General features: G+C 38.8%; 1 protein-coding gene across 1 annotated transcript in view; it reads right to left on the minus strand.

Moving 5' to 3' along the window:
* The window catches only part of LIN7A (lin-7 homolog A, crumbs cell polarity complex component), a 143,028-nt gene extending 116,457 nt beyond the window's left edge, over window positions 1-26,571 (minus strand). Inside the window, exon 1 of the mRNA XM_002823547.5 lies at window positions 25,961-26,571. Coding sequence (XP_002823593.1) covers window positions 25,961-26,042 — 82 coding nt within the window. The 5' untranslated portion in view covers window positions 26,043-26,571. The remainder of the gene's footprint in view (window positions 1-25,960) is intronic.
* Window positions 26,572-27,840: the final 1,269 nt, after the last annotated feature.

Raw genomic sequence — 27,840 nt, forward strand, 5'->3', positions numbered from 1 at the left:
TTATCAAGCACCGATTCAGGGCAGCCTTACTATCTTTATCTGACATTTCCATAATGGAATGCAAATTCAAATGCCAAAGAAGTTTGAAAGCAGTGACTGGGAAAAACACATTGTTTACCTGAAAATCATTAGTTATATAAAAGGCATTATGTTCTTCTCATGTATGGGGGTTGGGGGAATATATAATACCTAATGTAATGATTACATTCAAGAAACATTTGTAAGTGAATTAGATATAAAATCAGTGTGGCTATTCTTATCATTAATCACAGATCTCCTTTTAAAAATACATTCTAGGCTGGGCATGGTGGCTCACGCCTGTAATCCCAACACTTTGGGAGGCTGAGGTGGGTGGATCACCTGAGGTAGGGAGTTTGAGACCAGCCTGGCCAACATGGTGAAACCCCATCTCTATAAAAAATAAAAAAATTAGCTGGGTGTGATGGCACACACCTGTAATCCCAGCTACTCAGGAGGCTGAGGCAGGAGAATCCCTTGAATCCCAGAGGCAGAGGTTGCAGTGACCCGAGATCGCATCACTGCACTCCAGCCTGGGTGACAGACTGAGACTTGTCTCAAAAAAAAAGAAAGAAAGAAAAGAAAAAGAAAACACTCTATAGAAAATATATGTTATACATATGTTAAAATGGAAAAGATCTTAGAGGTTACCCATGCCAGTCTCCAGAAAAATGCAAAAAGAAATCCTGTATGAGAGCTCACCTCCATACTTGCATAAGCATTTTAGAAATTCTAAAACATTAATTTCATTCAAATTAAAAATAAGAACAAAACACTCATGTTTCTTATTAAAAATGTTCAGGATTTATTGTTTTTATTTGCAATTAAAATGTCAAATGCAAGAATTCACATGGCAGAGAGTGAGTTGAAGAAAACACAGGTGCCTAATTCACAAGCTACAAAAAACAGCATAAAGGTGACCATCTGGGGAAAGCTGGCTGACTTAATTTTCCTATGAGCTTACCGTCTGTTCCTTATTTCTCTTCCAGACTCCATATTCTGACCTTGAAAATGCATCTACATATTTTTCTACATGCATTTCCTTCTAACCATAAATTAACAAGTATTAAATAGATCTAATTATGCAAAGGATATAATACAACAAAGGACATTGTGTTGACTTTTATGTAATCTCGGTTTTCCGTTTTTGTTTTTTTTTTTAAGGTTTTGTTTCTGGTGATGACGCTTTTCAGCCTTTTAGCCATTCTATAAATTCCTACACTTTCCATGATACGCCTGCAAGTGCAGACAAGCACAGTTCTAAGAAACAAATGCTGCTTCTAGGAGGGTGGTTTACAAGGTGTAGAAAAAAGTTAGATGTCTGAGAATGTGGAGACGAGGAAACGGCAGCCTGGGATTGTGATCTTGATGTGTCCGCAATGAATTATGAGGCAATACCCGCCGGAGAAAAGAGAAAGCTAAAACAGTGAGGGATTCCTGGCTTGTCAAAAATCACCGACTGCTCAAGTACCCCAAGTATGCCAGGATTTCAGAAGGAAGCATCACACTTTACTGCCATAGTGAATAAATATGCTGAGTTTATTAGGTTTTCTTTTTATGTCTCAGTCTGAACACTGACAACGATGCTAGTCAAATAAAACATACTTACTTTCAACTGTTTGTTGCCACAGCTTTTCTCCAAGTAGTCTTTGGTTCTATTCTGCATTATTTTCTGAAAAAAATCTATAGCTATTACTTCAGTAATGTTGCTAATTCATGCTCTACTTACTTTGAGATTATTCTCTATCATTATATATTATTTGGCGTCTATGCTTCTGAAACTTGCCTCTAACTTAGAACACTTTTCATATATCAGAGTCCCAATTTACCCTTGGTTGTTTCCCCCGCATCTTAAAGCTCATTAAGTGCTGAGCTAAACTCATCAACTTCATGGACCAACATGTTTCCTCTTTAACTTTTTCCTTTTCCTCATTTTCACCTCATATTAGTAAATAAAGCATGCCATCAAGATCTCTTTCTTCCTTTTATTCCCATTACTCCGCCTCAAGTTAAGGTCAGATCATCCAGATAACTACAATAATAGAGTCAATATCCTCAAACTATTCCAAAGAATGATCGGGTTCCGTGAACAGAGTTTCATCGTCTGCATATTACATACCATTTGGAGATTCACAAAGTATATTGTAGCCTGCAGTAAAGAAACACCTTCAAGTTTGTTTAACCCAGTGTTTGGGAAACCCATTATTTTCTAATTTATTTTACCATGAAACTTTTGTTCAAGGACCATCCAATAAAATCTTTCAGAGTAATGTTTATAAAGCACGAATCTTCCCCACACATTCAATCCCGCAACCAATTTTCACATTAGTTAATAAATACACCACTCAGATTAGTTCACTTCCTTACTCAGAATTTTCAAACACTCTCAAACACTCCCATCAAAGGAAGCTTATTAATCTGCAACCTGCATGTTTCATGTTATCTTTCATGACTTTCTTCATATTGGTAGCTGCCCAGATGTTAAGCCTAGCATCCATTGTACTAAAACTGCCCACAGTCATATCAAATAAATAGGTACCATCACTTGGCAATGACTTAACTTTTCACACAGAACTGTGAGACTATGGGCAACCTCTATTAATAGTTTCTAATCGTCAGGATTGTGGCTCATGCCTGTAATCTCAGCACATTGGGAGGCTGAGGTAAGAGGATTTCTTGAGCCCAGAAGCTGAAGACCAGCCTAGGCAACATAGTGAGAATCTGACTCTACAAAAAATAAATATTTTTAAAATTAGCTGGGTGTGGTGGTGAGTGCTTGTGGTCCTAGCTAGTCAGGAGGCTAAGGTGGGAGGATCACTTGAACCTATTGCAACAAAAACAAAAATTGACAAGTGGAACCTAATTAAACTCAAGAGCTTCTACACAGAAAGAGAAACCATCAAGGGAATAAACAGACAACTTACAGAATGGGAGAAAATATTCACAAACTATATATCCAGCAAAGGTCTAATATCCAGAATCTACAAGCAACTTAAATCAACAAGCAAAAAAAAAAAAAAAAAAACCCATTAAAAACAGGGTAAAGGACATGAACAGACACTTCTCAAAAGAAGACATACAAGTGACCAACGAACATGAAAAAATGCACATCATCACTAATCATCAGAAAATGCAAATCAAAACTACAAAGAGATACCATCTCACACCAGTGAGAATGGTGTTTGTTAAAAAGTCAAATACAGAGAAAAGGGAACATTTATACACTGTTGGTGGAAATGTAAAATAGTCCAGCCGTTCTGGAGATAGTATGGGGACTTCTCAAAGAACTAAGAGTTGAGTTACCATTCAACACGGAAATCCCATTACTGGGTATATATCCAAGAGAAAATAATTCGTCTTACCAAAAAGACACATGAACTCTTATGTTCATCACAGCACTATTCACAATAGCAGACACATGGAATCAACCTAGTTGCCCATCGATGGTGGATTGGATAAAGAAAATACGGTACATAGACACTATGGAACACTATGCAGCCATAAAAAAGAACAAAATCATGTGCTTTGCAGCAACTGGATGGATGCAGCTGATTAAGCTATTATCCTAAGCAAACTAATGCAGAAACAGAAAACCAAATACCACATGTTCTCACTTGTAAGTGAGAGCTAAACATTGAATACACATGGACATAAAGATGGGAACAACAGACAATGAGGAATACAAGAGCAGGGAGGGAGAGAGAGGGGCAAGAATTGAGACTGCCTATTGGGTACTATGCTCACTGCCTGGGTGATGGATTCATTCATATTCCAAGCCTCAGCAACATGTAATATATCTTTCTAACAAACCTGCACATGTTCTCCCTGATTCTAAAATAAAAGTTGAGGGCGAAAAAGTCCTGTTTACTGAGGCTTCCAAAGGTAACCAGAATTTGACCACTTGTCATTATCTTTTCTGCTACTAGCCTGATCCCAACCACCACCATCTCTGACCTGAATTCTTTCAATAACTTTCTTACTAATCTCTCTGTCTACTCTTTACATTCTATGATCAATATAGCTGAGTGAGTTTATTCAAACATAAGTTGGATCATGTCACTAATCCACAAAATCCCTCCTGTGGCTTAGTATTTTAGAGTAAAAGCCAAAGTCTTTAAAATAGTAACCCTGAGCCTCATGCACCCCCTGCTTTCTCTCTTTCTCTTTCTCTTTCTCTCTCTCTCTCTCTCTGTTTGACTTCATTTCTTACTGTCCTTTGCCTTGTTCCCTCTGCTCCAGCTCTACTGAGCTCATTGCTGTTCCTCCAACACTTTAGAACATGACTGCCTCAGGGCATGTACACTTGCTGTTTCCTCTGACTGGGCCATGCTTCTCTAATTATCCTGCTTGTTTGCCCCTTATCCCCACCTCTCTAGAATAGAAGCTTCCTGGGAGTTGAGATTGTGTCTGTTGTATTCACTGCTGCAGTCCCAAAACCTAGAACAGAGGCTGAAATATATTAGGCCCTCAATAAGAATTTGTCGGATGATAAGTGAATGCATTTACAAAAGAGTATACAGGTGCTTTGGAAGTAAAAGCAGAAGGATATAACCTAGGTTGCAGGAATAGGAAAAGATTTCATGAGGATTTGGAAACTGAGTGCCAAGAAGACAAGTAGGCATTTGCCAGATAAAGAGAAGAAGAAGAAGGGAAGAGCTTTCCCGCAGAGAGAGCAACACACCAAGACTCTGAGGTAATTCTTATTTATTCAACAAATATTTGATAAAAACCTACAATGTACCAGGCTGTGTTCTAGCATTTGGGACATCATAAGTAGAGGAGAAAGGCTATACACAAATAAACATTGGCATATGGTCAGTTAATAAAAATGTTATAAAAACAAATTAAGCTGGGATACAGAATAAAGAATGATGGGAGTAGGGAAAAGACAATTTAGATATGGTGGATAATACTTCTAGGGCAGTGACATTTGGGTAGAGACTGAATGAAGCTCAGGGTAAGTTATTATCTAAGGAAAATCATTTCTGGGCAAGGCAACAACAAATTCAAGAGGAGAAGGGTATGCTTATAAATGGGAAAAATGCAAAAATACTTACAAAGTGGTGAAAGGGCAAACTGGCAAAGAAACCATGGACCCAATTCCATAAAACCCAGCAGGCCAGCCATATTAAGAATATTAGACAATGGGAAGCCACTGAAGATTTGAATGCAAAGGACGACCAGATCAATGTCTCAGGAAATAAACGCCAAACATAAACTGGCTGTTTTAATACTTAACTCACAATAGCTTCCTTTTAAGTTCAAAAGTCATTTCAGAAATAAGGCTATAGCATCAGTTTAAATGAAAATGGTGCTATTTTTTTCTGTGAGTACATAAAAATAGTATTGTAATTTAAAATGTTTGTTTTTTAAACTTTAATATAAAATGTGATGCCATTTTATTTGTAAAAGTAACTTTCTTCAGTATTCTTATATTTTTAAATAATCTTTTTTCAAATTTACCTATTATTATTTCAGTGTTATGCTCTTACTTTATAGTTTCTATTCTTTCACAATACATACTTTTAATAATTATAAATATGCTTATTTTATAGTCTCTGACTTTTGTATCAAGATCTCTCCACTCTTCAAACATAACCTTTTCCCTCCAGATTTCTGTTCCCTCTGCCTGAAACACAGGCCTCATTCACGTGTTGGTTTGTTGTGTACACTGATTCACCCCATATTCTGGCTCCTCCTCATGTGTTTTTAATGTTTAATTGTGAGCACTCTTTTGGAAGGGACTGTTTCTTCTATGAGAAACCAGTGTAAATAAATGTTTAAGAGTGCTATCTTTCATTTTACCATCTCCAGTATGCCTTGGCCTACAATTCATTTTATGTACATTTCCTTCTTTTATTTTTTTTCTTTTCTTTTTCTTTTTTTTTCTGAGACATCATCTCCCTGTGTCATCCAGGCTGAAGTGCAGTGGCACAATCACGGCTCATTGCAGCCTTGATCTCCCAGACTCAAGTGATCCTCCCACCTCAACCTCCCTCGTAGCTGGGACTACAGGCATGCACCACCAGGCCTGGATGATTTTTTTTTTTTTTATTTTTTTTTTGTAGAGATGAGGCTGGTCTCAAACTCCTGAGCTCAAGCAATCCTACCCATGTTGGCCTCCTAAAGTACTGGGATTACAGGCATGAGCCACCGTGCCTGGCCTTATGTACATTCCTTGAAAGGTGGATTCCTGAACCAAGTAGGTGGCATATATTCAGATCCCAAACAAGGTAATGCAGTTTGGCTTATGGGCATAATGCAACTCTAATGTCTCACCTCCAGTTCTGTATTGACCTCAGGCATAGGGCTGTCTGGGACCCCTTGCTCCCTTTTCATCTCCCTTCCTCTACTTTTACTAAAGTATCAGCTCACACCTCTCCCATTCCAGCTTTCACTTTCCCTTTAATTTCTGACACTTGGCGATTATACTGCCTCGTTTTCAATCTAAGCTACAGTTTTTTAATTGTTAAATTTTATCTGGCACATCTTGATATTTGTAATGGAACAGTTTTTGTGTTGGCTCAGTCTGCCATATTAGAGACTTACTTAAAATTCATCTCTAAATTGGATTTTAATTTGAAATATGAGCAACAACAGAAAAACAGTTTGCATAAGCAAATACAGTCACGGACTACATAACAACATTTCAGTCAATGAGGAGCTGCATATATGATAATGATCTCATAAGATTATGATACTGTATTTGCACTGTACCTTTTCTACATTCAGATACACAAACACTTATCATTGTGTCACAACTGCCTACAGTATTCCATGCAGTCACAGACTGTACAGGTTTGTAACCTAGGAGCAATAGGCTATACCATACAGCCTAGGTGTGTAGCAGGCTATACTATCTAGGTTTTTATAAGTACACTCTATGACATTTCCACGATAAAATCACCTAATACTTCTTTTCTCTCAGAATGTATTTCCATCGTTAAGGAATGCATGCCAGTAGTTGCTGAGATGTACAAATAAGCACCAAAAATTAACCATGCTACAAAAGTGCTTTCTAAGTCTGTCTTCCCATCTGGGAACACAGTTTCTTACTCTGCTAGGTGAGAATAACTTATAGTTCATATTGTATGAGTTAACGTTGCAAAACAGTAGTAGTAAAAGGGTGTATAACCCCTCTAAGAGGAGGTGGAAAGTGAACACAGGCTCCCTGACCTGTGGGAGAGCTTGGGAAGAAGAGACACTGAGTACTATTCCAAATAAGTAAGAAAAATCCAGCTAAAATGTTTAACAAATTCATGAAGGGCCAACTGTGAGCAGGGATGAGTATGTAACCTTTGAGAGTGGCAAGCACTCACAGATTTTTTTCCACAAACTTCCACCGGGTGCTTCCTAGAAAGAACAGATCAGGGCGGAAAACAAGAGGTGAAGACCCATTACAACGGGGAGAAGGATAAAAGCAAAAAACCCTCTATCCCAGGAATGGGGTGGGAAAGAGAGGGCAGGAAACAGTCCTAGTCCTGAAATCCTTTGATAGTATATGTATATTATTATAGATTTCCTACCACTGGAAGGGGGCAGGGAACTCTCCCACACAAGACTCTCCATAGACAGAAGGCTGAATTTAGTCTGGCAGAACAAAGGAAGGCAGGATCCTGAGAAAGCCCTACGCTTGAGACCCAGACACACAGGGGCTTCCTAAGACTGAGGCTGGACCAGGACAACAGAGAAACACCTTCGTCTCCACCACCAAGCTCATTCACTATCAAGTCACAAGCAATTGCAGTCTACCCCTGGCGGAAAGTAGAGGGCAAAGAGACAGAATCTCTCTGTGACACAGGTGCACAGTGGAGCACCTCAAATGGTTAAGTTGAAAGTCAATATAAAATGCAACTTCTCTTTTTATTTTTCTTCAATGCTTTACAAGCAGAGGTTGAAAAGTATTAGGCCCATATAGTAAATAGTTTACAGACCAGTCTCTGTCCCAACTATTCAACTCTGCAACTGTAGCAGGAAAGCAGCCAGTAGACAATTTGTGAGTAAATGAGCATGGCTGTGCTCCAATAAACTTCACTTATGGATGCTGAAATTTGAATTCAATATGATTCCCAGGCGTCACAAAATATTCTTCTTTCATGTTTTTCAACTATTTAAATATGTAAAAGCCATTTTTAAGTCTCAAGATAGATTTGGTATCAGGGCTGTAGTTTGTGACCTCTGGGTTAAGGTAAAATTGGTAGCAATAATTATGGGTTTATAGATACAACAATAGCACCAAAGATGGGAGAGAGCAATGGGAAGTGTATTGTCGGTTATAAGTGATATTATTTTAAGGAAGACTGTGTTAAATTAAGGATATATACTCTAAACCCTAGGGCCACCATTACAAACAATACAAAAAAGACAGAGCAAAATAGGCAAAGGCTCATATCAACATTAGATCATTAAAGTATTATTTGAATATAAGCCAATTGATTAGAGCTCCATCACATGTGGAAAATTTACAGTTTACAAAGAGAAAATCTCATCTTGAAACATATTCAGGAGAAACTTTAAAAATATGCATAATTAAATTATATTCTTTAAAGCTCTGAAAATAATGGAGAGTGATCCAAGAGAAGAAGTTTTGAAAACTTGTTAGTACATGAAAGACAGAGATTTCTAAATGCAGAGAAGAAAAAATAAAACTAAGCAAAAAACAGGAACACCTTAATATGTACAATATTAAGTTGTAATATTGGCCAGAAAATGCTATCTAGTTCTAATATCCATGTACATCTATCTGGCCTATGGCTAAACTGTTCAGCTACTTAAGACAGAGGATTGCTGAGGCCAAGATCATGTAATGATTGTTATACTCTCTTAGCTCCAGCTGTGGTATGGTCTGCATGTGTCCCTCTGAAATTCCTATGCTGAAGCCTAATCACCAATGTGATGGTATTAGAAGGTAAGGACTTTGAGATATGATTAAGTCAAGAGGGCTCTGGAGATTAGGCCTTAGAGAGCTGCCTTGCCCCTTCTACCACGTGAGGACACAGCAAGAAGGTGTCCTCTAAGAACCAGGAAAAACAGGCCCTAAACAGACATGGAATATTTTGGTACCTTGATTTTGGAATTCCCAGACTCCAGAACCATAAGAAATATATATCTATAGTTTATAAGTGACCTAGTCTATGGTATTTTGTTATAGCAGCCCAAATAGACTAAAGCAGACTGCTATAACAAAATGCCATACACTGAGTGGCTTAAGCAACTGATGTTTATTTCTCATAGTTTTGGAGGCTGGCACTTCCAAGATCCGAGTGCCAGCAGATTCTGCCTAACGAGGGCCTTCTTCTGGTTATGAGCAGCAGCCTTCTGGATCTGTCTTCACAAGTCAGAAATAAGAGGGAGATCAAGTGAGCACGAAGGCGTTGGGGAGGGTGGGAGGGAGCACGCTCTGCTCTCCTCTTCTTAGAAGGCTAATAATCCCATCATGGAGGCCCCACCCTTCTGACTTCATGGAAACCTAATTACCTCCTGAAAGCCCACCTCAAATACCATCACATTAGGGGCTGGGGCTTCAACATATGCATTTCGGGGGAACAGAAACATTCAGCCTATAACATACATCCATTTCAACATTTTCCTATTGGTAGTTACCATGTGATGCCAAACTGGCAATATTTGAAAAATATGTGACATCAGAAGAAATTAGTGTCTGCCTGGTCACAGAATATCTCGTTCATCCAGAGGCATGTATCTGTCAAACTCAGCTAAGTAGAATAAGTCTGAGAGGCTAGAAGGACGCAAATATTCCCTTTGAGTTCACAAAATAAGTATCTCAGCATTCCTTCAGTAATGTGCATTAAATTCTACTGCCTTATTTGTTTTATCTTCCACTGTTTACAAAAAGCCCATTTGCTAGAAAACATACACTGTAATGAACTAGGAGAGGAAATAAATCCTATGCTTAGGTTAAAAATGGTTAAAAATAAAAGTGTTGGCCTACAGGAGTAAACATCTGTTATCTGTAAGTTTACTTAGGTAGAACATCTTTTCCAGATCGAGTGCTAGAAAAATATGGCATTACTTGGGCCACTTAAAATCCATATTAAAACCTCAAGGCATGTATTTTAATGATGATGAATAAGAACAGTCTGTTTATGTCTTTTAGGACATTCACAAGTAACATTAAAGGGATGTCACGATTCTCTCTTCATGACTGAAATTCAGGGCCTGCTACATTCCCAAATGCCTTTCTCTCCTCTCAACTGGAGGCAAAGACTCTCAGGAAAGAAGACTTGGGGCACTATTACCACTTTTCACTCACTTTTGTGAGCCTGTCAAAATTCCAGGTCCAAATAAAGAAGTTTTGTCTGTGCATTACGGGCCACTGAAAGGTAACCTGAATGTCACAGTCATGATCTCTTGGTTCACTAGCACAGCCTGGGAAGAAGGATCAGAATATTGCTGGTAATTTCTTATAATTTAATCTGAGATAGTTAATTTTAAGTGTCAATTTGACTGAATTAAAAGATACCCCGATACAGTAATCCCCCCTTATCCTCAAGTTTCGATTTCTGTGGTTTTGGTTACCTGCAGTCAATCTCTGTCCAAAAATATTAAATGGAAAATTCTAGAAATGAATGATTCATCTATTTTAAATTGTGCTTTGCTCTGAGTAGCACAATGAAACCCCTTGCCTTCCATCTCTGTCTGGGACATGAATCATCCCTTTGTCTTGTATACACTACCTGCCCATTACTGTATAACAAAAGCATAGTATACAGAGGGTTCACTACTAACCTTGGCTTCAGGCAGCCCCCAGGGGTCTTGGCACATACCCCCTTGCATAAGGGTGGGCACTACTGTAGTTGGTAAATCACTATTTCTTGTTATGTCTGTGAGGGTGTTTCTGGAGGAGACTGGAATTTGAGTCAGTGAACTGAGTAAAGAAGATCCACCGTCACCTAATGTGGGCGGGCACCCTAGCCCAGATAAAACAAAAAGGCAGAAGAAAGGCGAACTTGCACTCTTTCTACTGGAGCTGGAAAACCTTTCTTGTTTTGTCCTTGGACGTCAGAACTGCAGTTTCTCTGGTTTCTGGACTCTGGGATTTATACCAGCAACCCATTGAGGTTCTCAGTGGGATTTATACCAGCAACCCATTGGGGTTCTCAGGCTTTCCGTCTCAAACTGAGAGTTACACTGCTGGCTTTCCTGGTTCTGAGGGGCCTGTGGGTCTTCTCAGCCTCCATAATTGTGTGAGCCAATTCCTCTGATAAATCCTCTCTTAAATTTATAGCTGTATATTTTGCTGGCTCTGTGTCTCTGAAAAACCCTGCCTAATACACTGTCTATGGGTATTTTTGCCTTTTGTACTAAGAAATTAATAACCACTATTAACAAGCACAATCATTTATTTAACATCTGCTATTTTTCAATAATTGTGCTGGACCTTAAAAATATATTACATTTTTAAATTGCTTTACCAACATTGCTACGTAAGTTCCTTTTGTAAGCATTGTACAAAGTTCCGTCCTCTTTTTTCTCATACAACATACTCTCCTGGTGTGCCTTCTACCTGTCTGTTCTTTGAAGTCTTTGCAAGCACCTGTGCCTCAATTGTTCCTTGCAAGTTCATGTTCCTCAGAGCTTGCTATAGATTCTATTACTGACCTATGCACTTGCTGTTGATAGTATAGCCTAGTGGTTAAGCTTAAGTTCTCAAGAATCAACCAGACTGAGTTCCATTCCTCTTTATTTAGCCTCCTTATGCCTCAATTCTCAATTCTTCAAAATATAAATCATGTTTTGTATTTTGTTTGTTGTGAAGATTAATTGAAATGAAAGTTTGTTGTGAGGCTTGTCACCTTATAAGTTTATTGTGAAGATTAATTAAAATGAAACATGAAAAGTGATAAGCACTATGTCTGTCATGTAGTAAATATTCAGTGTATGTGAGCTGTTGTTATCCTACTCAAAATATGTTATCCTAAATTATCTGCATAATAACTGTCTTCTTCCCTAGAATATTAGCTCTTTCCCTAGCCTTGCCTTGGTACTGGGCACTCATTAGGCTATCATTTACTTTACATTGAATGGCTAAGCAAAGGAAAGAATAATCGAAGGAATGTGTCACCATGCAAACTGGGTGTCATGATTCCTATATTAAAGATGAAAGAAATACAGTGTGGAGAGAGTAGCAATATTCAAAGCTTTCGTAGATGGTAAGTGGCAGAACTGCAATTCAAATCCATATGTGTCTCAATCTGAAGCCCATGCATTCTTTCATTTATTGCATTGGGGAAAATGCACCCCTGGGGAGAAGAGGTGGAGAATAAAATAATTATTGAGCACTTACTATGGACCCGGTCGTGTTCTAAGCACTTGCATGTGTTTTCTCATTTGATATTTACAGCAACCTTATATGTCAGAGACTATAATTATTTTCAGTTTTACAGAGGAAAACTAAAGTACAGAAAGGATAGTAACAGGTCAAGGTTATATGGTTAGGATGAAGCAGGGATAGACAGGACTGGGACTCAGCCATCTGGATCCAAAGCTCACACCCCTAAAGCCACGTTTGCCTCTCTCAGCATCATGTGCTGCATTGCAATAGAACTAAAAAGAAAGTTAAAAGTCACTCTTGGTTATATTTACCCCAGTCAGTTACTTAGTACACATTTGATATCTGTATATGATTAGCTTATATTAGAAGAATAAAATAAGACAGCTGAACGTCTACATAAACTCTAACTCCTGTCCTAAACTATCACTGAATCTCAAAATCCAACTGTAACAACTTTTACAAAATGTTATTCAATTTTCTCTGTCCATTTCCACTAATATGATGTTCATTAATTCCCAGAAGGCACTGCCTGAGTCTAATTTTAAAGAGAATAAATGTAGGAAATTTTTTCTTGAATAAAAAATGTCAGTTTATATCCTTCGCTCATTTACCTAGTTTTACCCTCTAAAACTATGCAATATTTGAAGACAAACCACTAATTTACTCAGCAAATGTTTGAGCACATATCTTTCAAGCACTGTGATAGGCAATGAGTATGGAAAGATATATATTAAAACACATATTTTTAGGGTGACAGCCATATAGAAAAAATTTTCAACCTCATGTGGTTAAGTGTTCTAATAGAATTATTTAAAACTTGTTAATTGAAACATCAAGAAGTATGTGATTTGGGGAAAGAGCAGGATGGCAAATTAGGTGAGTATACAGGGAAATTTTTATTTGGACCTCCAGGCATCTCCAAGTACTTCCTGCTTCTGGAGATACCAAAATAAACTGAGCCCTTGCCTCTTCATATAGCCTGAAGGCAGAAAACATTCTCTGTCCTTGTCTCTTGGCAGGAGGGTGGAAACACATGATATCCAGGACTCAGCAAAGAAATAATTATCATTGTTTGGTAGTTACTATATGTCAGGCCTGTTCTATGTGCTTTATACACATTAACTCATTTAAAACCAACAACTTTATCGGATCAGTGCTATTATCACTATTTTCCATTTTACAGATAAGAAAACTGAGACTTATTCAAGTAACTTTGAGGGAAATTGGAGAGCTATTAAGTAGAAAAGCTGTGATTCAAACCCAGGCAGGATGAGCTCTGGAGTGTATGTTTTTAAATACAGAAAGATGTGACTTCCCAAACAATACAATACTCTAGAAATGACTTCTAGTGCAATATAAACTTAAAAAAAATAGTATTAAAATGTCACTTTACAGTTTGCACAGTATTTTGCTGTCCATTATCTCATTTAATCCTCAGGACAATCTTGTAAAATAGGCATTACTACCTGACTACCACCCTCTATCCATCTGTTCCATTCTCCTCTTTCTTTTCTTTCTTCTAGTTACTGCTTGCTATTGCTTGCACCCTCCAAGATGATCATCTTTTCACTAGCTCTTTCCTCTTCTCAAAGTGTTCTTCCAGATCGTTGCATGGTTGTTTCTGCTGTAATGTCACCTCCTTGGAGAGCCCTTCCAGAATCTCATGGTGTAGCTTTCAGTCCTATTCCACTGCTAACTTTTCTTCTCTGCACTTTGCTCTCTGGAATCATACTATTTGTTTACTTATTTCACATATACACCATGGAATACTATGCAGCCATAAAAAATGATGAGTTCACGTCCTTTGTAGGGACATGGATGAAACTAGAAATCATCATTCTCAGTAAACTATCGCAAGAACAAAAAACCAAACACCGCATATTCTCACTCATAGGTGGGAATTGAACAATGAGAACACATGGACACAGGAAGGGGAACATCACACTTCGGGGACTGTTGTGGGGTGGGGGGAGGGGGGAGGGATAGCATTGGGAGATATACCTAATGCTAGATGACAAGTTGGTGGGTGCAGCGCACCAGCATGGCACATGTATACATATGTAACTTACCTGCACATTGCGCACATGTACCATAAAACCTAAAGTATAATAATGATAATAATAATAATAATAATAAAAGAAAGAAAGAAAAAAAAAAAAAAAAAAAAAAAAAAAAAAAAAAAAAATAAATAAATAAATATTTTATCTGTTGACTTAACTAGAACATAAGCACAATCACTAACAGAGAATCTCTCTTGTTTATTTCTGTATCTCCCTCCCTATAGAGTAAACATGACATACAGAAGGCATTCAAAAATATAATTTTAGCTTTTTTTGTTCCTATTTTCATTCCTATTTTTAAAATTCCTTCTTTATTATAGATTAGTTTTCCATCAATTTTTAACTTATTATTTGAATATAAGGGATTGATTTTTTTGGACACTATTTAGAAATAGGATCATTGATTTGTGCATATGAAAGGTTGTATAACTTTAGCAAATTCACTAATATTATCTAATAGCTTTGTAGTTGATAATCAATCCGGAAATAATTGACAGTTTCTATTTAATATTTTGTTATTTATTGTTTTATAACATTGGTTAAATCATTTTTGTGCTGTGTTTGATGTGATGTGAATAGAAATGTTCACTCTTTCACCTCTAAATATAATATTTGGCAATTCCAGCACTTTGGGAGGCCGAGGCAGGTGGATCACGAGGTCGGGAGATCGAGACCATCATGGCTAACACGGTGAAACCCTGTCTCTACTAAAAATACAAGAAATTAGCCGGGCATGGTGGTGGGCGCCTGTAGTCCCACCTACTCGGGAGGCTGAGGCAGGAGAATGGGTGAACCTGGGAGGGGGAGCTTACAATGAGCCGAGATCACGCCACAGGACTCCAGCCTGGGCGATAGTGCGAGACTCCATCTCAAAAAAAAAAAAAAAAAAAAAAAAAAAATTGACATTGGCGGCATTTGATGCCTAGTCTTTATAAAGTTAAGGAAGTCCTCTATTTAGAGATTACTAAAAGTTGTTTTTTAATCAGATACTAATGTTATCTTTCATCACATGCCTTTATCAATATATACTAAAATGATATGGTTTTTCTCCTTTAATCTGTTAGTGTAAAGAGTTACAGTAAACTATTTTCTTTTCTTTTCTTTTTTTTTTTTTTTGAGACAGAGTCTCGCTTTGTCGCCCAGGCTGGAGTGCAGTGGCGTGATCTCGGCTCACTGCAAGCTCCGCCTCCCGGGTTCAGGCCATTCACCTGCCTCAGCCTCCGGAGTAGCTGGGACTACAGGCGCCTGCCACCACGCCAGGCTAATTTTTTGTGTTTTTATCAGAGAGGGGTTTCACCGTGGTCTGGATCTCCTGATCTGTCCTGGATCTCCTGATCTGTCCTGGATCTCCTGATCTGCCCGCCTTGGCCTCCCAAAGTGCTGGGATTGCAGGCGTGAGCCACCGCGCCCGGCCACAGTAAACTATTTTCTAATGTTGAACTATCCTACTTTTTTGGACATTGATGGTTCTCAACTAGATGGGATAGAAGTGCCTTTAAAAAGGGAATGTGGAAATTCGTTGGATATTTTCAGTTAACACAGTGTGATTCAAGCTGGCATTTAGCTCCTGGGAACTAAGGATACTAAACCTCTTATATGACAAATAAACTTAGCGCCCTAACTACCAATGGTATCTCAGTTGAGAAAAACTGCTGTGAATTTGTTTTTCATTATTTTTTAAAAATTGTACTTTAAGTTCTAGGGTACATGTGCACAATGTGCAGGTTTGTTACATAGGTATACATGTGTCACGTTGGTTTGCTGCACCCATCAACTCATCATTTACATTAGGTATTTCTCCTCATGCTATCCTTCCCCTATCCCCCCACCTCCCGACAGGCCTGGCTGTGTGATGTTCCCCACCCTGTGTCCATGTGTTCTCATTGTTCAATTCTCATCTATGAGTGAGAATATGCGGTGTTTTTGGTTTTCTGTCCTTGTGATAGTTTACTGAGAATGATGATTTCCAATTTCATCCATGTCCCTACAAAGGACATTAACTCATCATTTTTTATGGCTGCATAGTATTCCATGGTGTATATGTGCCACATTTTCTTAATCCAGTCTATCATTGATGGACATTTGGGTTGGTTCCAAGTCTTTGCTGTTGTGAATAGTGCTGCAGTAAACATACATGTGCATGTCTCTTTATAGTAGCATGATTTATAATCCTTTGGATATATACCCAGTAATGGGATCACTGGGTCAAATGGCATTTCTAGTTCTAGATCCTTGAGGGATCACCACACTGTCTTCCACAATGGTTGAACTAATTTATGTTCCCACCAGCAGTGTAAAAGTGTTCCTATTTCTCCACATCCTCTCCAGCATCTGTTTCCTGACTTTTTAATGATCGCCATTCTCACTGGTGTGAGATGGTGTCCCATTGTGGATTTGATTTGCATTTCTCTGATGACCAGTGATGATAAGCATTTTTTCACGTGTCTGTTGGCTGCATAAATTGTCTTCTTTTGAGGAATGTCTGTTCATATCTTTTGCCCATTTTTTGATGGGGTTTTTTCTTGTAAATTTATTTCTTTGTAGATTCTGGATATTAGTCTTTTGTCAGATGGGTAGATTGCAAAAATCTTCTCCCATTCTGTAGGTTGCCTGTTCTCTCTGATGATAGTTTCTTTTGCTGTTCAGAAGCTCTTTGGTTTAATTAGATCCCATTTGTCTATTTTGGCTTTTGTTGCCATTGCTTTTGGTGTTTTAGTCATGAAGTCTTTGCCCATGCCTATGTCCTGAATGGTAATGCCTAGGTTTTCTTCTAGGGTTTTTTATGATTTTAGGTCTTACATTTAAGTCTTTAATCCATCTTGAGTTAATTTTTTATTGTATTGAGTTTAATTTTCATCATGTTTTAAAACTTATTATTAACATGATTAATATACCAATTCAGTTATTCTAATATCTTTTAAATAATCCCTGCTAGGATATGGTGTATTAGTGTTTTTCTATATTATTAATATTAAATGGTTTTATATTTAACTTTTGAGAGAGTTTTTATAATATTTTGATAATTTAATCACACTGCTTATGGTGAATTTATTATTATGTTGGTGCAAAAGTAATTGCAGTCTTTGATATTACCTTCAATGGCAAAAACCTCAATTACTTTTGCACCAACCTAATAAATAAAGTCCTCAATCTTTTCCAAATAAAATACTCTTAAACCAGATTATTCCAGTCATACACCAGTACAATCAATATGCAATCAGCATTCTAATTTGATTCAATCTAATAAATGAAAGCTACATTCATTTCCTCTAAATTTTTCTCTTTTATTGTAACCTGTCATTCAAGCTAGGAATAATTTTAGAATATTGGTAGGGTTGGCCAAATTATTTGTTATTCCTCCTAGCTTAGTCACCTGTAAAGTTTGTTAAAATATACTCTATGGTGCTCATCCAAAATATTGGTAACAGTGCCGAACAAGACCATGAACCAAACTTCCTTGGAGAAGTGTTTCTGCTAGAAATCCAACAATGCAATCATCCACTTTATGTATTTCCACATTTTCCACAAGGCGTCTGTGAGAGTTGTGGGGTCATGAATATATAATGAGACTATGGCATATGTCTGAACTTCTGCAAGATCTACTGTTAGTGATTTTCCATGTAGCCTCTGGGATCACCACTTTCTCTTCTAAGTGCCAATATCTCATTCTTTTAAATATATATATATACACACACATTTTATATATATTTTAAAATATATATATATATGGGCCAGGAAGCAACAACAAATAGATGGCCCATAGTTTCCGAAAACACCTTTGTCATCTTTTTGGAAGGCAGGTTATTTGTCCATCAGCAATTACTGCTCTTTTCCAATTTTCCTCAAAAATCACTTTCAGCAGTCCCTCAACTATGTTCCCCATTTTTTCTTCATTATTGTTAAATAGACCCAGGTGTGATTTCATGCTATGTTTCTCCATCTATCTTATGGGTTTAAATCTTATAGCCATGTTGTGACTCCCATTATTCTATCTTTTTTTAGTTAAAGGTAATCCTTTGATTCATTTAAAAACAGAAGATGTTATATTGAAATATAACTATCTCCACACTGGGCAAGTAAACAAAAGTTGCACAAACAGTTAGACTTGGACTAGTTATATTGTTTCTAAGGAAAATTACCATCAATGGAAATTAGACACCCTAGCTTTATGTCCAAGACAGGTAGATACTTGAATATAATTAAAAATAAGTTTCAATCCCTCATGATTTTTTTCAAGTGGTTTTCGGGCATATTTATTTTTATTGGACAAGTGTTTGAATTCAGTTAGTATATTACTTAGCAAAATTCAATCTTTTTTTTTTTAAATATCTCAATTGAATAAACCAGAACTAAGGCATGGATGAAATTAATACAATTTTTAAGGCTAAGTTCACATTTGGTAGTACAGAGTGAGTTCAAGTTAAATCCATTTTAATTTGTTTATTAGGACATAGTTCTGTCATTCATGTATTTATGGTTAAAAAAATTGAAAAGTGTAGCTTATATATATATGTGTGTGGAGGAGGGCAATTCTATAGCAACTCCCCCCATTTAAAAAACCTTTTCAGTTGTATTCTGACATTAGCTTGTGCGATTCAATTCATAAGTAAAACAGCAGGGTGAATGCAGACAACTGAAACAGGGCTATGACTATCAAAACCAACACCTCACATTCTTTCTTGGCCCTGGAGAGCACTACACCTGTAGGAGCCAGCTACATACACAGAGAGGCAAAGTGACATCCTAAGGTAGCCACTACTTTTGCATTATTTTAGGTTAGAAGGCTTTTGTTTTGTTTTGTTTTGTTGCATTAAGAATAATCCATGACAGCTAAGTCTTGCTAAGCCAATTTTATTCATTCATTCACTCATTCAATCAACAAATACAAAGAGCGTGCCAACTATGTGCCACACAATGTGCTGGGTTCTACATAAACAAACCCGACATGGTCTCTGACCTGATGGAAAGTATATCCTAACAGGCAAATGTCATGACTTTAAGAAAAGAACTCAAAGAGATACTGGCATTGTGCATATAACACCATCTCTAATACCCAGGACACCTTCCTATTTGATAGTACTCCCTAGATGTTTCCTTTCCTCTACTTAAGAGCTAGGCCTTAGTTGTGATCCCTGAAAAACAACACTCATAAGCAAGAGCATTAATTTCATAACTGACAGGAGCACACCAAATACATCTCAGGGCTTGGATGGCTGACACACCAAACTAGAAAGGATTCACCAAATTTCTTATTTTTGTAACCAAAATGCTTTAGAGATTTGGGTCATTCTCTTTGTAACTTTTAATTATCAAATAAAAAACAGGCTGGGTGCAGTGGCTCTTGCCTGTAATTCCAGCACTTTGGGAGGCTGAGGCACATGCATCACCTGAGGTCAGGAGTTCCAGACCAGCCTGGCCAACATGGCAAAAACCTGTCTCTATTAAAAAATACAAAAACATCAGCTGGACCTGGTGGTGTTGCCTGTGGTCTCAGCTGCTTGGGAGGCTGAGGCCAGAGAATCACTTAAACCCAAAAGGCAGAGGTTGCAGTGAGCCGAGATCATACCACCACACTCCTGCCTGGGCAACAGAGCAAGACTCTGTCAAAAAGAAAAAAAAAAAAAAAGAAAACTCCTGGAGTGTTTTGTAACTATATAGTGTGAAAGGAAACACTCATTGATTTACAAAGAAATAAAAAAGTTCAGTTCAATTTTTTAATATTTGCTGGAGCCCAGAGAAAATATGAGAGAGCAAGCAAGCGCTTACTTGTTTGTACACTAAAACACATGTGGCTGCTGCTGTGGGAAGGATTTAAGACAAGAGACATAAAATATAGTCAGCCCTCCTCTTTTCTACCCCTGATCAAAACACCAGAGCATACCTCTTGAAAATGACATAAAGACTAACCTAATTTTTATTTTCCTTCTTCCTTAATCTTTCTCCATGTCAAATTGAAACAAACAAACAAACAAACTAGGAGTAAGAGAAGGAGCAAACCCCTCTGGAATGTAAGCAAAAGCAATTTTCTGGCAAATACAGATTTTATAAAAACCAGTGAATAAAGCTGATTAGAAAAGCTATAGGCTTCCCAGGGCTTGCATCGGAAGATGCATGAAGTAATAAGCTCTGCCTGCCTTGAAAAGTGAAAAGGGAAAAGAGAAAAATTGCAATGTATCACAAATTCTATGACAAATGTGACACCTATGGGATAGTTATTTGCATTCAATTTTTGTTCTTATACTTGTTTTCCATGAGGTTGAAATCCGCAAAGTAAAAGTTCTTGGTTTTATAGGAGATTTTTTAAAGGACAAAAGTTTGATTTGTTTTAAATGAAAAGCACACTAGGATTTGTTTAATCAATATTTTAAATTATGACTTATTTTAGAAGCCAAGAAATAAAGATTTCCATTTTCATTTTTGCAACTTGTCCAAAATGAATTTAACTCACAGAAAAGTTAGATGATAGTAATACCAACCTTGTGTCTTATGTAAGCATTTAAATGCAGATTGGAAGCTACTAATCATGTCATAAAGAAAGTATTAGAAATGTTTTAATTAATCATTTTTCTCCAAGAGTTGGTTTTGTATTATTCCTTCATAAGCCATGAGTATTCAAGAGCCATTTGGCTTAAAATTAAGGGAACAGAGTAAGCAAAAGTAAAATTTGAAGAGTTATTTTGTATTATCTTCTCTGACCTTGAGATGAAAAGTGAAGGAGAGTTGGAGCTACCATACTTGAGAAAGTCCCTAAATCCATGCGGTCCTTAATTCCTGAAGCATTTCTATGTTCTTTAATATCCACGCGTTAAGTATTAAGGATTGCATTTTGCTTTGTTCCCTTGAGTTTAGCTGAAGGTCATTCCTGGTTTTAAAGATTAAATCTGAGCAAACTAACCTCTGATGTAGAGAAGAGTTGCTATGAACATTTTAAGGCCTGGAAGAGAAGAATTCCTCACTAATTTCCTTATCAGTATCTTCTCTTTGTTACAAGGGTAAATGACATGTACTACTTTCTATACCACTGTCTAACATAAAATATTGGACTGAAAATGAATATATCTCCTACTATGACCACTTGGATTCAACATGTAGATTTATGCATAGTGACATGTAAATTACAGTGCTCAGTATATTTCTGAAAATCTAATTATAATATATGATGTTTTAGCCTTGCAATACAAAGAAGCAAAATGCTGATCTATGAATTTTCTTGGCATATATAATTAAATTTCTACCCCAGGATGCATAATTAATGTGTTATTATTTCTTGGTAATTTCAGTTTTTGATCATTTTCTTGGTTATAAATGTAAAAACTGAAAGACAGACAAGTTGTGACTGTGGACCTGCTTTTATGTATACTCTTCACTCTCTCCAGAATGCTTTTCCTAAGGATCTTATTAATCTAATACACCAAAACATAGTTTAAATTTTGCTTTCTCAGTGAGCCTTCCTCGACCAATGCTAACCAAACAGGCCCTTCTCTGTTATTCTCTATTCCAACCACATGTTTATTTTCTTCAGAGCACTTCAAATTTTCAAGTAATCTGAAATTCTAATTATGAGTTACATCATCTCAACCCTGGCTACCAACTTTACACATCCCATTTTTCATATTCTTCCCTCTCTCACTTTTTCACACTGACCTTCCTGGGTGTTCCCAGTATGCACAGGACTTCCTCCTCCTGAGGACATTTCCCCAGGTATCTGCAACTTTGCCTCCTCACTTTCTACAGGGCTCTTCTCAAATGTCACTGACTCAGGAGGGTGTTCCTTTACTAACACATCTGAAACAGCAGCTCCCATTTACAGCACTCTCCTTTACCCAGTTTTATTTCTTCTCCTTGGCACTTGTAGTTGTATATGTATGTGTTCATTGTGTGACTCTCATTAGCATGCAAATGCCATTAGATTTTATTTATTTTGTGCATTAGCACTGGCACAGTGTATAAAACAATGTTTGGCATAAGTCTGGTGCACAATATTTATTTGTTAAATTAATTAATTAAGCCCTTACTTATCATCCGTCTCTCTCATTAGACTCGTTAGGACCACAAAAGCAGAAACTTTTGTTTCTGGTATTCCTCCAGCATCTTGCATATAGTAGGTGATAAATGAATATTTGCTTCTGTGTGTATTTTAATCTCCCTCTCCTAGCAGGTTCTAATTACCACAAAAAGTAGAATTATGTCTCTTTATCACACCAGTGTGTACCAATCCCACAATAGGGTCTGGCTTATGATAGGTACTCATTAAGTGAAGGATATCAAGGACTGGGACCAAAGTCAATAAGAACTTACAATGACCATAGCCACCCAGAGGCCTTTACAGGGTTGATCTCAGGTCTTCATGGCAGATCAAAAAGAGTTTTGGATAGGCACAGAGCCATGAAAGTCTGAAATCACCTTGTTCATCCTTTTGGGGCCCAGCCTAGATCTTGAAAAAGCTTACTTCCCAGAGCAGACCCAAGAAGCTAGGTGCAGACTTCTGAGTTTCTTACTTTCAGATATATCTTTCAAATTTGGGAAGCAGTAAATCTTAATTTCAATCCCTAGCTTTGATTTGTTTGCTTAAAATGTTTGCCCTGAAGACTATATCCATGTATGATGTCAAAAGGTAGCAAGCAAAAATAATTCAATTGTAATATAAAAATCTCCACTAAATAGTAGGGCAACTTGAAAACATCTCGTATCATCACTTTTTCATGCTTTTTCATTTGTAAAATGAAGATACCAAAAAAGAACTAGCAGGTATAAAATTGTGGATTATATATTCAGATTTGCTGGGATGCCCTTGGGAGGCTTTGTCAAGCACCTTCTTCCCTTCCTCTCCTTTGCCCACCTGCCACAATTCCTCTTGGTTAAACATCACAGTTTTAATGAGCTATCGTTACTGATGGGAATCCATCAAGTGTATAGGGGAAAGCTAGGTTGAGAATCTCTGGCCGATGTTATCACTATCATCCTTTCCATGGTCAAAATACTGTGAATCTATGAAATGCACCTCAGTTCACTAGGAAATCACTATATTTTAACATTGCTTAAGTTATTGCTATCTTGAGTTTTCTTACACCAACTTAACATTAATTTTTTATTGTACTGTGAGTCAGGGACTATGGCAGACACTGAAAATTCAAAGATGAATTTAGAAATGGTCTCTTCCCTCAAGGAGTTCTATCCAATAGGGATAGACAAATGCAACAGAGTGTGATAAATGCTTTAACGGGGCCAAAGCAGCAAGTCAATTTAGAGCACATCAAAGGGTACCAAAGCAGCCTGGGAGAGAGGTGATCTGGAAAATCTCCCAGTAGGTGACCAAAAACTGAGTCCTAACTCTAATTAATTGAATTATAGGCTGCTAAAGCAGCACAGTCTTAGAATCATCTAATTCAAACTCCTCATGTGGCACAGGAAGAATCTGATGTCCAGAGAGGCTGATGTATGCAGAGTGAGTATCAGAGTTGCAGCTAGGACCCAGATATGTAATACTGTGTTGCCTCTTTAAAAATGCACCTTTTTTTGAAGGGAAATTTTTAGAACCTTTTCTTTCATCAGTTTCATAATGAAAGTAATCAATTAATCACATTTGAATAAGAAACAGAGAACAATATTTTTATATATTGACTTTATGCTCAGTGGTGATGCCAATAACCCATCATCTCTTGGTTATAGATTTTCCATGAGCTGCTGGTGAATTTTTTCAGACTCGTCCACAGGGTAACCCTGCTTGTCTCCTGAGCTACTGCATGTACATAATTACACTCAGAAGGACAAGTAGAGTTTGGCTGTGAACAAGAGCAAACTTTAAGAATAAATCTTAGTCCGATTAGCACCTTCTCTCATCAACTGACTGGGGCATCTAAGGGCTAAGGTAAAACCCAAACATTGAAATATTTTTATTAGTAGTAGTAGCGGTAGTATATAAAACGACTCAGGTATGCAATCTTCTTGGAGTTTTTGCTCCTAACATAGTCACTTGATTTGGGATGTTTAACGACTGTGATTTTGTAATGGGACAATATAAGAGCTCATTACATTAAAACATAAATACTTGGGAAGCCCATAGTTTCTGATAGCTTGCCATCTGTTTCGTTCTTACGGGCAATGGATTTATCCTGCTTAGTGCAGATGATGATATTGTGGGTAAAATCATGGATTATACAATGGATTTCTGAGGTCTTTAACTACTGTTATTAATTTTGCCAGCTTGCAAATCAACATTTTCTAATATTTCTCAACTCTTACCCTAAGAAAGGTTGCTATGGGCACCACATAACATCTGTTCTGGCGCCAACAGATTGCGTTAAAGTCACCCACAGTCTCTCCAAATTAAAAACCTCAAACTGAGTTCACCGGCTTTGTTACTGTACTCCCAGCAGGATGCTCTTCTGCCTTGTCCCATCGTTCAGTTTAATCCTCTAGAAAGAAAATTTTTAGAGGTACAGCGGACTAAATCATTTTCTTCTGAGCACACCAGTTCCAAATGGCCGCCCAGGGTCCTAAATCCGGTGGCTGCGGACAGGGACTAGCGGGTGTCCTACTCTGCAGAGCCGTAGGACTCGAGCGCCTTCATCACTGGACGTTGGAAGCCAGGAAGGAAACCCACACACTCAGGGACAGGTATAACCCCGCACGGGTGCACCAGCGAGGCCCCGATATCAGCAAGGACTCCATCCCTGAGCTTAGTGGGGGCGTCCTGGGGAGGAAGCGAACACTTTCCCCATTCAAGTCAGAGAGCAGGACTCACTGGGTCGCAGGTCAGAAGTTGAATTTTAACCCGACCTGCGCTTTGTCCCCGCGCCTTCCGCAGCCCGGGCGCCGCGGTGGCACCTAGCTGGGAGAGGACGAGAGAGGCTGGCGCGGGAGAAGCCGAGAGTTGCTACCGACCGGGAGCTGCCGGCGGCGGGAGCAGACGCGACCCTCGCCGCTTTCGAACGCGAAGCCGCGGAGAGCTGAGCTCGGCTGCTGGGTATCGGCTCCCCGCACTCTGCCTTGCCCTTTCGACAGAGGGCAGCTCCCTGCCTGCTGCAGCCCCGCCACTGTGCGCGCGGCCGCCCCGGGGTGCGCCCAGCCCGCCCCCCGAGCGGCCGCCGGGACTCCAGCAGTTGGACCGACCCTCGCCCTCCGGCGCCTGGACAAACTTCCTTCCTCCCGGGCCCCTGCGCCAAGCAGGATGACAGGCGGCTGCCTCGCAGGTCTCCTCTGGGCTCTGGCCGGGCGAGCTTGCTCTCTGCCCCTCTCCAACCCCGAGCCCCTGGCGCCTATAGCCGTCCCCGCGCAGCCGCTCCAACAAAGCCAGAGGCCCGGAGACGACCGGGCGAGAGGCTGGGAGTGGCAGCGGGGACCCCAGAGCCAGAAGGAGGCGTCCCCTCGGCGGGGCGAGTACAGTGGGAAGGGGCAGCGGGGACGTAGCGGGGAGAGAAAAGGGAAGAAAGTCTCCTGTTCTCGGCGCGAAACGCCTGCCTGGCTCGTCCTCGCTCCCTTTCTCCCCCCGCCTGAACGCGTCCAGTGTCCCGTTGGGAATTGGCAGGCGGGGGAGGGAGGAGGGGAGAGAGGACCTGGTGGCCTGGCGAGCGAGCCGCTCCCTTACCTCTGTCCAGGGTGAGCGGCTGGACTACTGTCAATGTCGCCATGTCTGCCGTGGGAGCCGAAGTGACGCTCGGCTTCAGCATCAGCAACCGCTCGTAGTGAGAAAAAAAGGAGGAGATTGGGGGCGGGGGTGGAGAGGGAAGACGGAAAGCAGGGGGAGGAGGGGGAAGGAAGGAAGGTGGTGGTGGTGGAGAAGAAAGCTTGGGTGGGTTGGTAGCCAGATGGAGACGCAACTGTTCCGCGGCGGCAGATCTTCAGTTGCGGTGCGGAGCTGAGCAGGTATACGAGAACCACTGCATCGCCGGGCTCTGGGAGGGAAGGCTCTGCCCTAGAACTTTGCTATTCCACCCCCGGGAGCGCTGGGTGGGTGTAGCTGGCTGGCTGCTTCCTTTCAACTTTCCAGTCTAATAAAATGGTCAGAATATACGTGTGTGCATGCGTGTGCGTGTGTATATCAGGGGAAGAGAGAGGATGGAAAGGGGATATGGGGAAGGGAGTGGGAGATGAGTTTTCTCAGATTAAGAGAAATTGCCAATCCAATAATCCCATCCCTTTTAGAGAGAAAACGCTTCCATTGTCAGAAATGTTTGGGATGTAATTACATTTGCAGTTAATTTCTGTTGAAGTTTTTCGGAATGTTGACCTATAACGGCATATAAAGATAACTGACTAAAGGCCAGCGTTCCATCAGTAGATGTTCCTTTAGGACCTGAGTATATTGCCTGGAAAAAAAAAAAAAAAAAAAAAGAAAGGCAAACCTCTTAAAAAGTGCTTCAAAATAAAAAACATGTAGGTAAGTTTCTATCACTAAGTTTTTCTTTTTCAAGCCACTGTTAATACATTACCAATTCAGTAAATGTAACTCAGAAACAAGAAGAGTGTTCAGATTTTCTCCGAAGTTTTTACATACCACATCTTGTAAACATGCCCCACTCCCCCCCACCCACCCAACAACAAAAACTTTGCTCTTAATGTCCAAACTGATTTTGGTTGTCTATCACTAAGTTTGAAAAATACGTACCTAGCACTTTTCATGTTGATTTCTAACCAGTGGTTCAGAGATGCCACTTATTGATTGATTAACATATATGCCAGGAATTGAGATAGAAGAGTTACATTGCCTTGTGCCACGCCTTGATTTAGGAGTTCAATTTAGTCTCTGACTTCCTGTAGCCTGTAATCTAGTGGGAGATGGTGTTATTAAAAACTTGGCTTTAGAGTCAGTTGATCAGGATTAAATTACAAGAGCCTTCAAATACTGGCTGTGACTTCTTCGCCCCAATAAAAAGGGTACTTTCACTATCTTGTCATAGTAGGGATTCATTTCCTGACTACAAAATCAAGAAACATAAAGAAACCTTCTATAAACTGAATAGGAGTGACTGTGGGTGCAGGATTGGAAATGACAAAGCTGCCTCCATCTTGTTTCCTGTGACAGAGCTGAATTGTTTGGGCTAGCAATAAACTCTAAAAGGCAGAAAGTGTTTTATAGCAAAATATTTGCATATAATTGATGCCATTTTCTTCTGATTACAGATAGGATTTCTGAAGGTCTTTTTCATTTTATAGTCTACAATTGAATTTTAAAAAGCAACATTTCACCAATGTGGGAAAGCCAAAGATGATTGGCCATATATAGACTTAACAGACCCTAAAAACAAAACTAAAATAGTAGTTCGATAGCTTATTTTTATTAAGTATTTAAGAAAGAATGCTGATCTTGACATTTGAGTCTTAGTTATGTGCTCTTCAGAAGTCACACAATCTCTCACTGATCCTGTTTCCTCCTCTGTCATACAATGGAAATAATATCATTCAATGTCACAGAGATCTGTCATATGAGGAAACTAATTCTACCTTGTAATCTCACTGAGTTTTGTG

Source organism: Pongo abelii, chromosome 10 (assembly GCF_028885655.2).
Source record: "Pongo abelii isolate AG06213 chromosome 10, NHGRI_mPonAbe1-v2.0_pri, whole genome shotgun sequence".
Lineage (NCBI taxonomy): Eukaryota > Metazoa > Chordata > Mammalia > Primates > Hominidae > Pongo > Pongo abelii.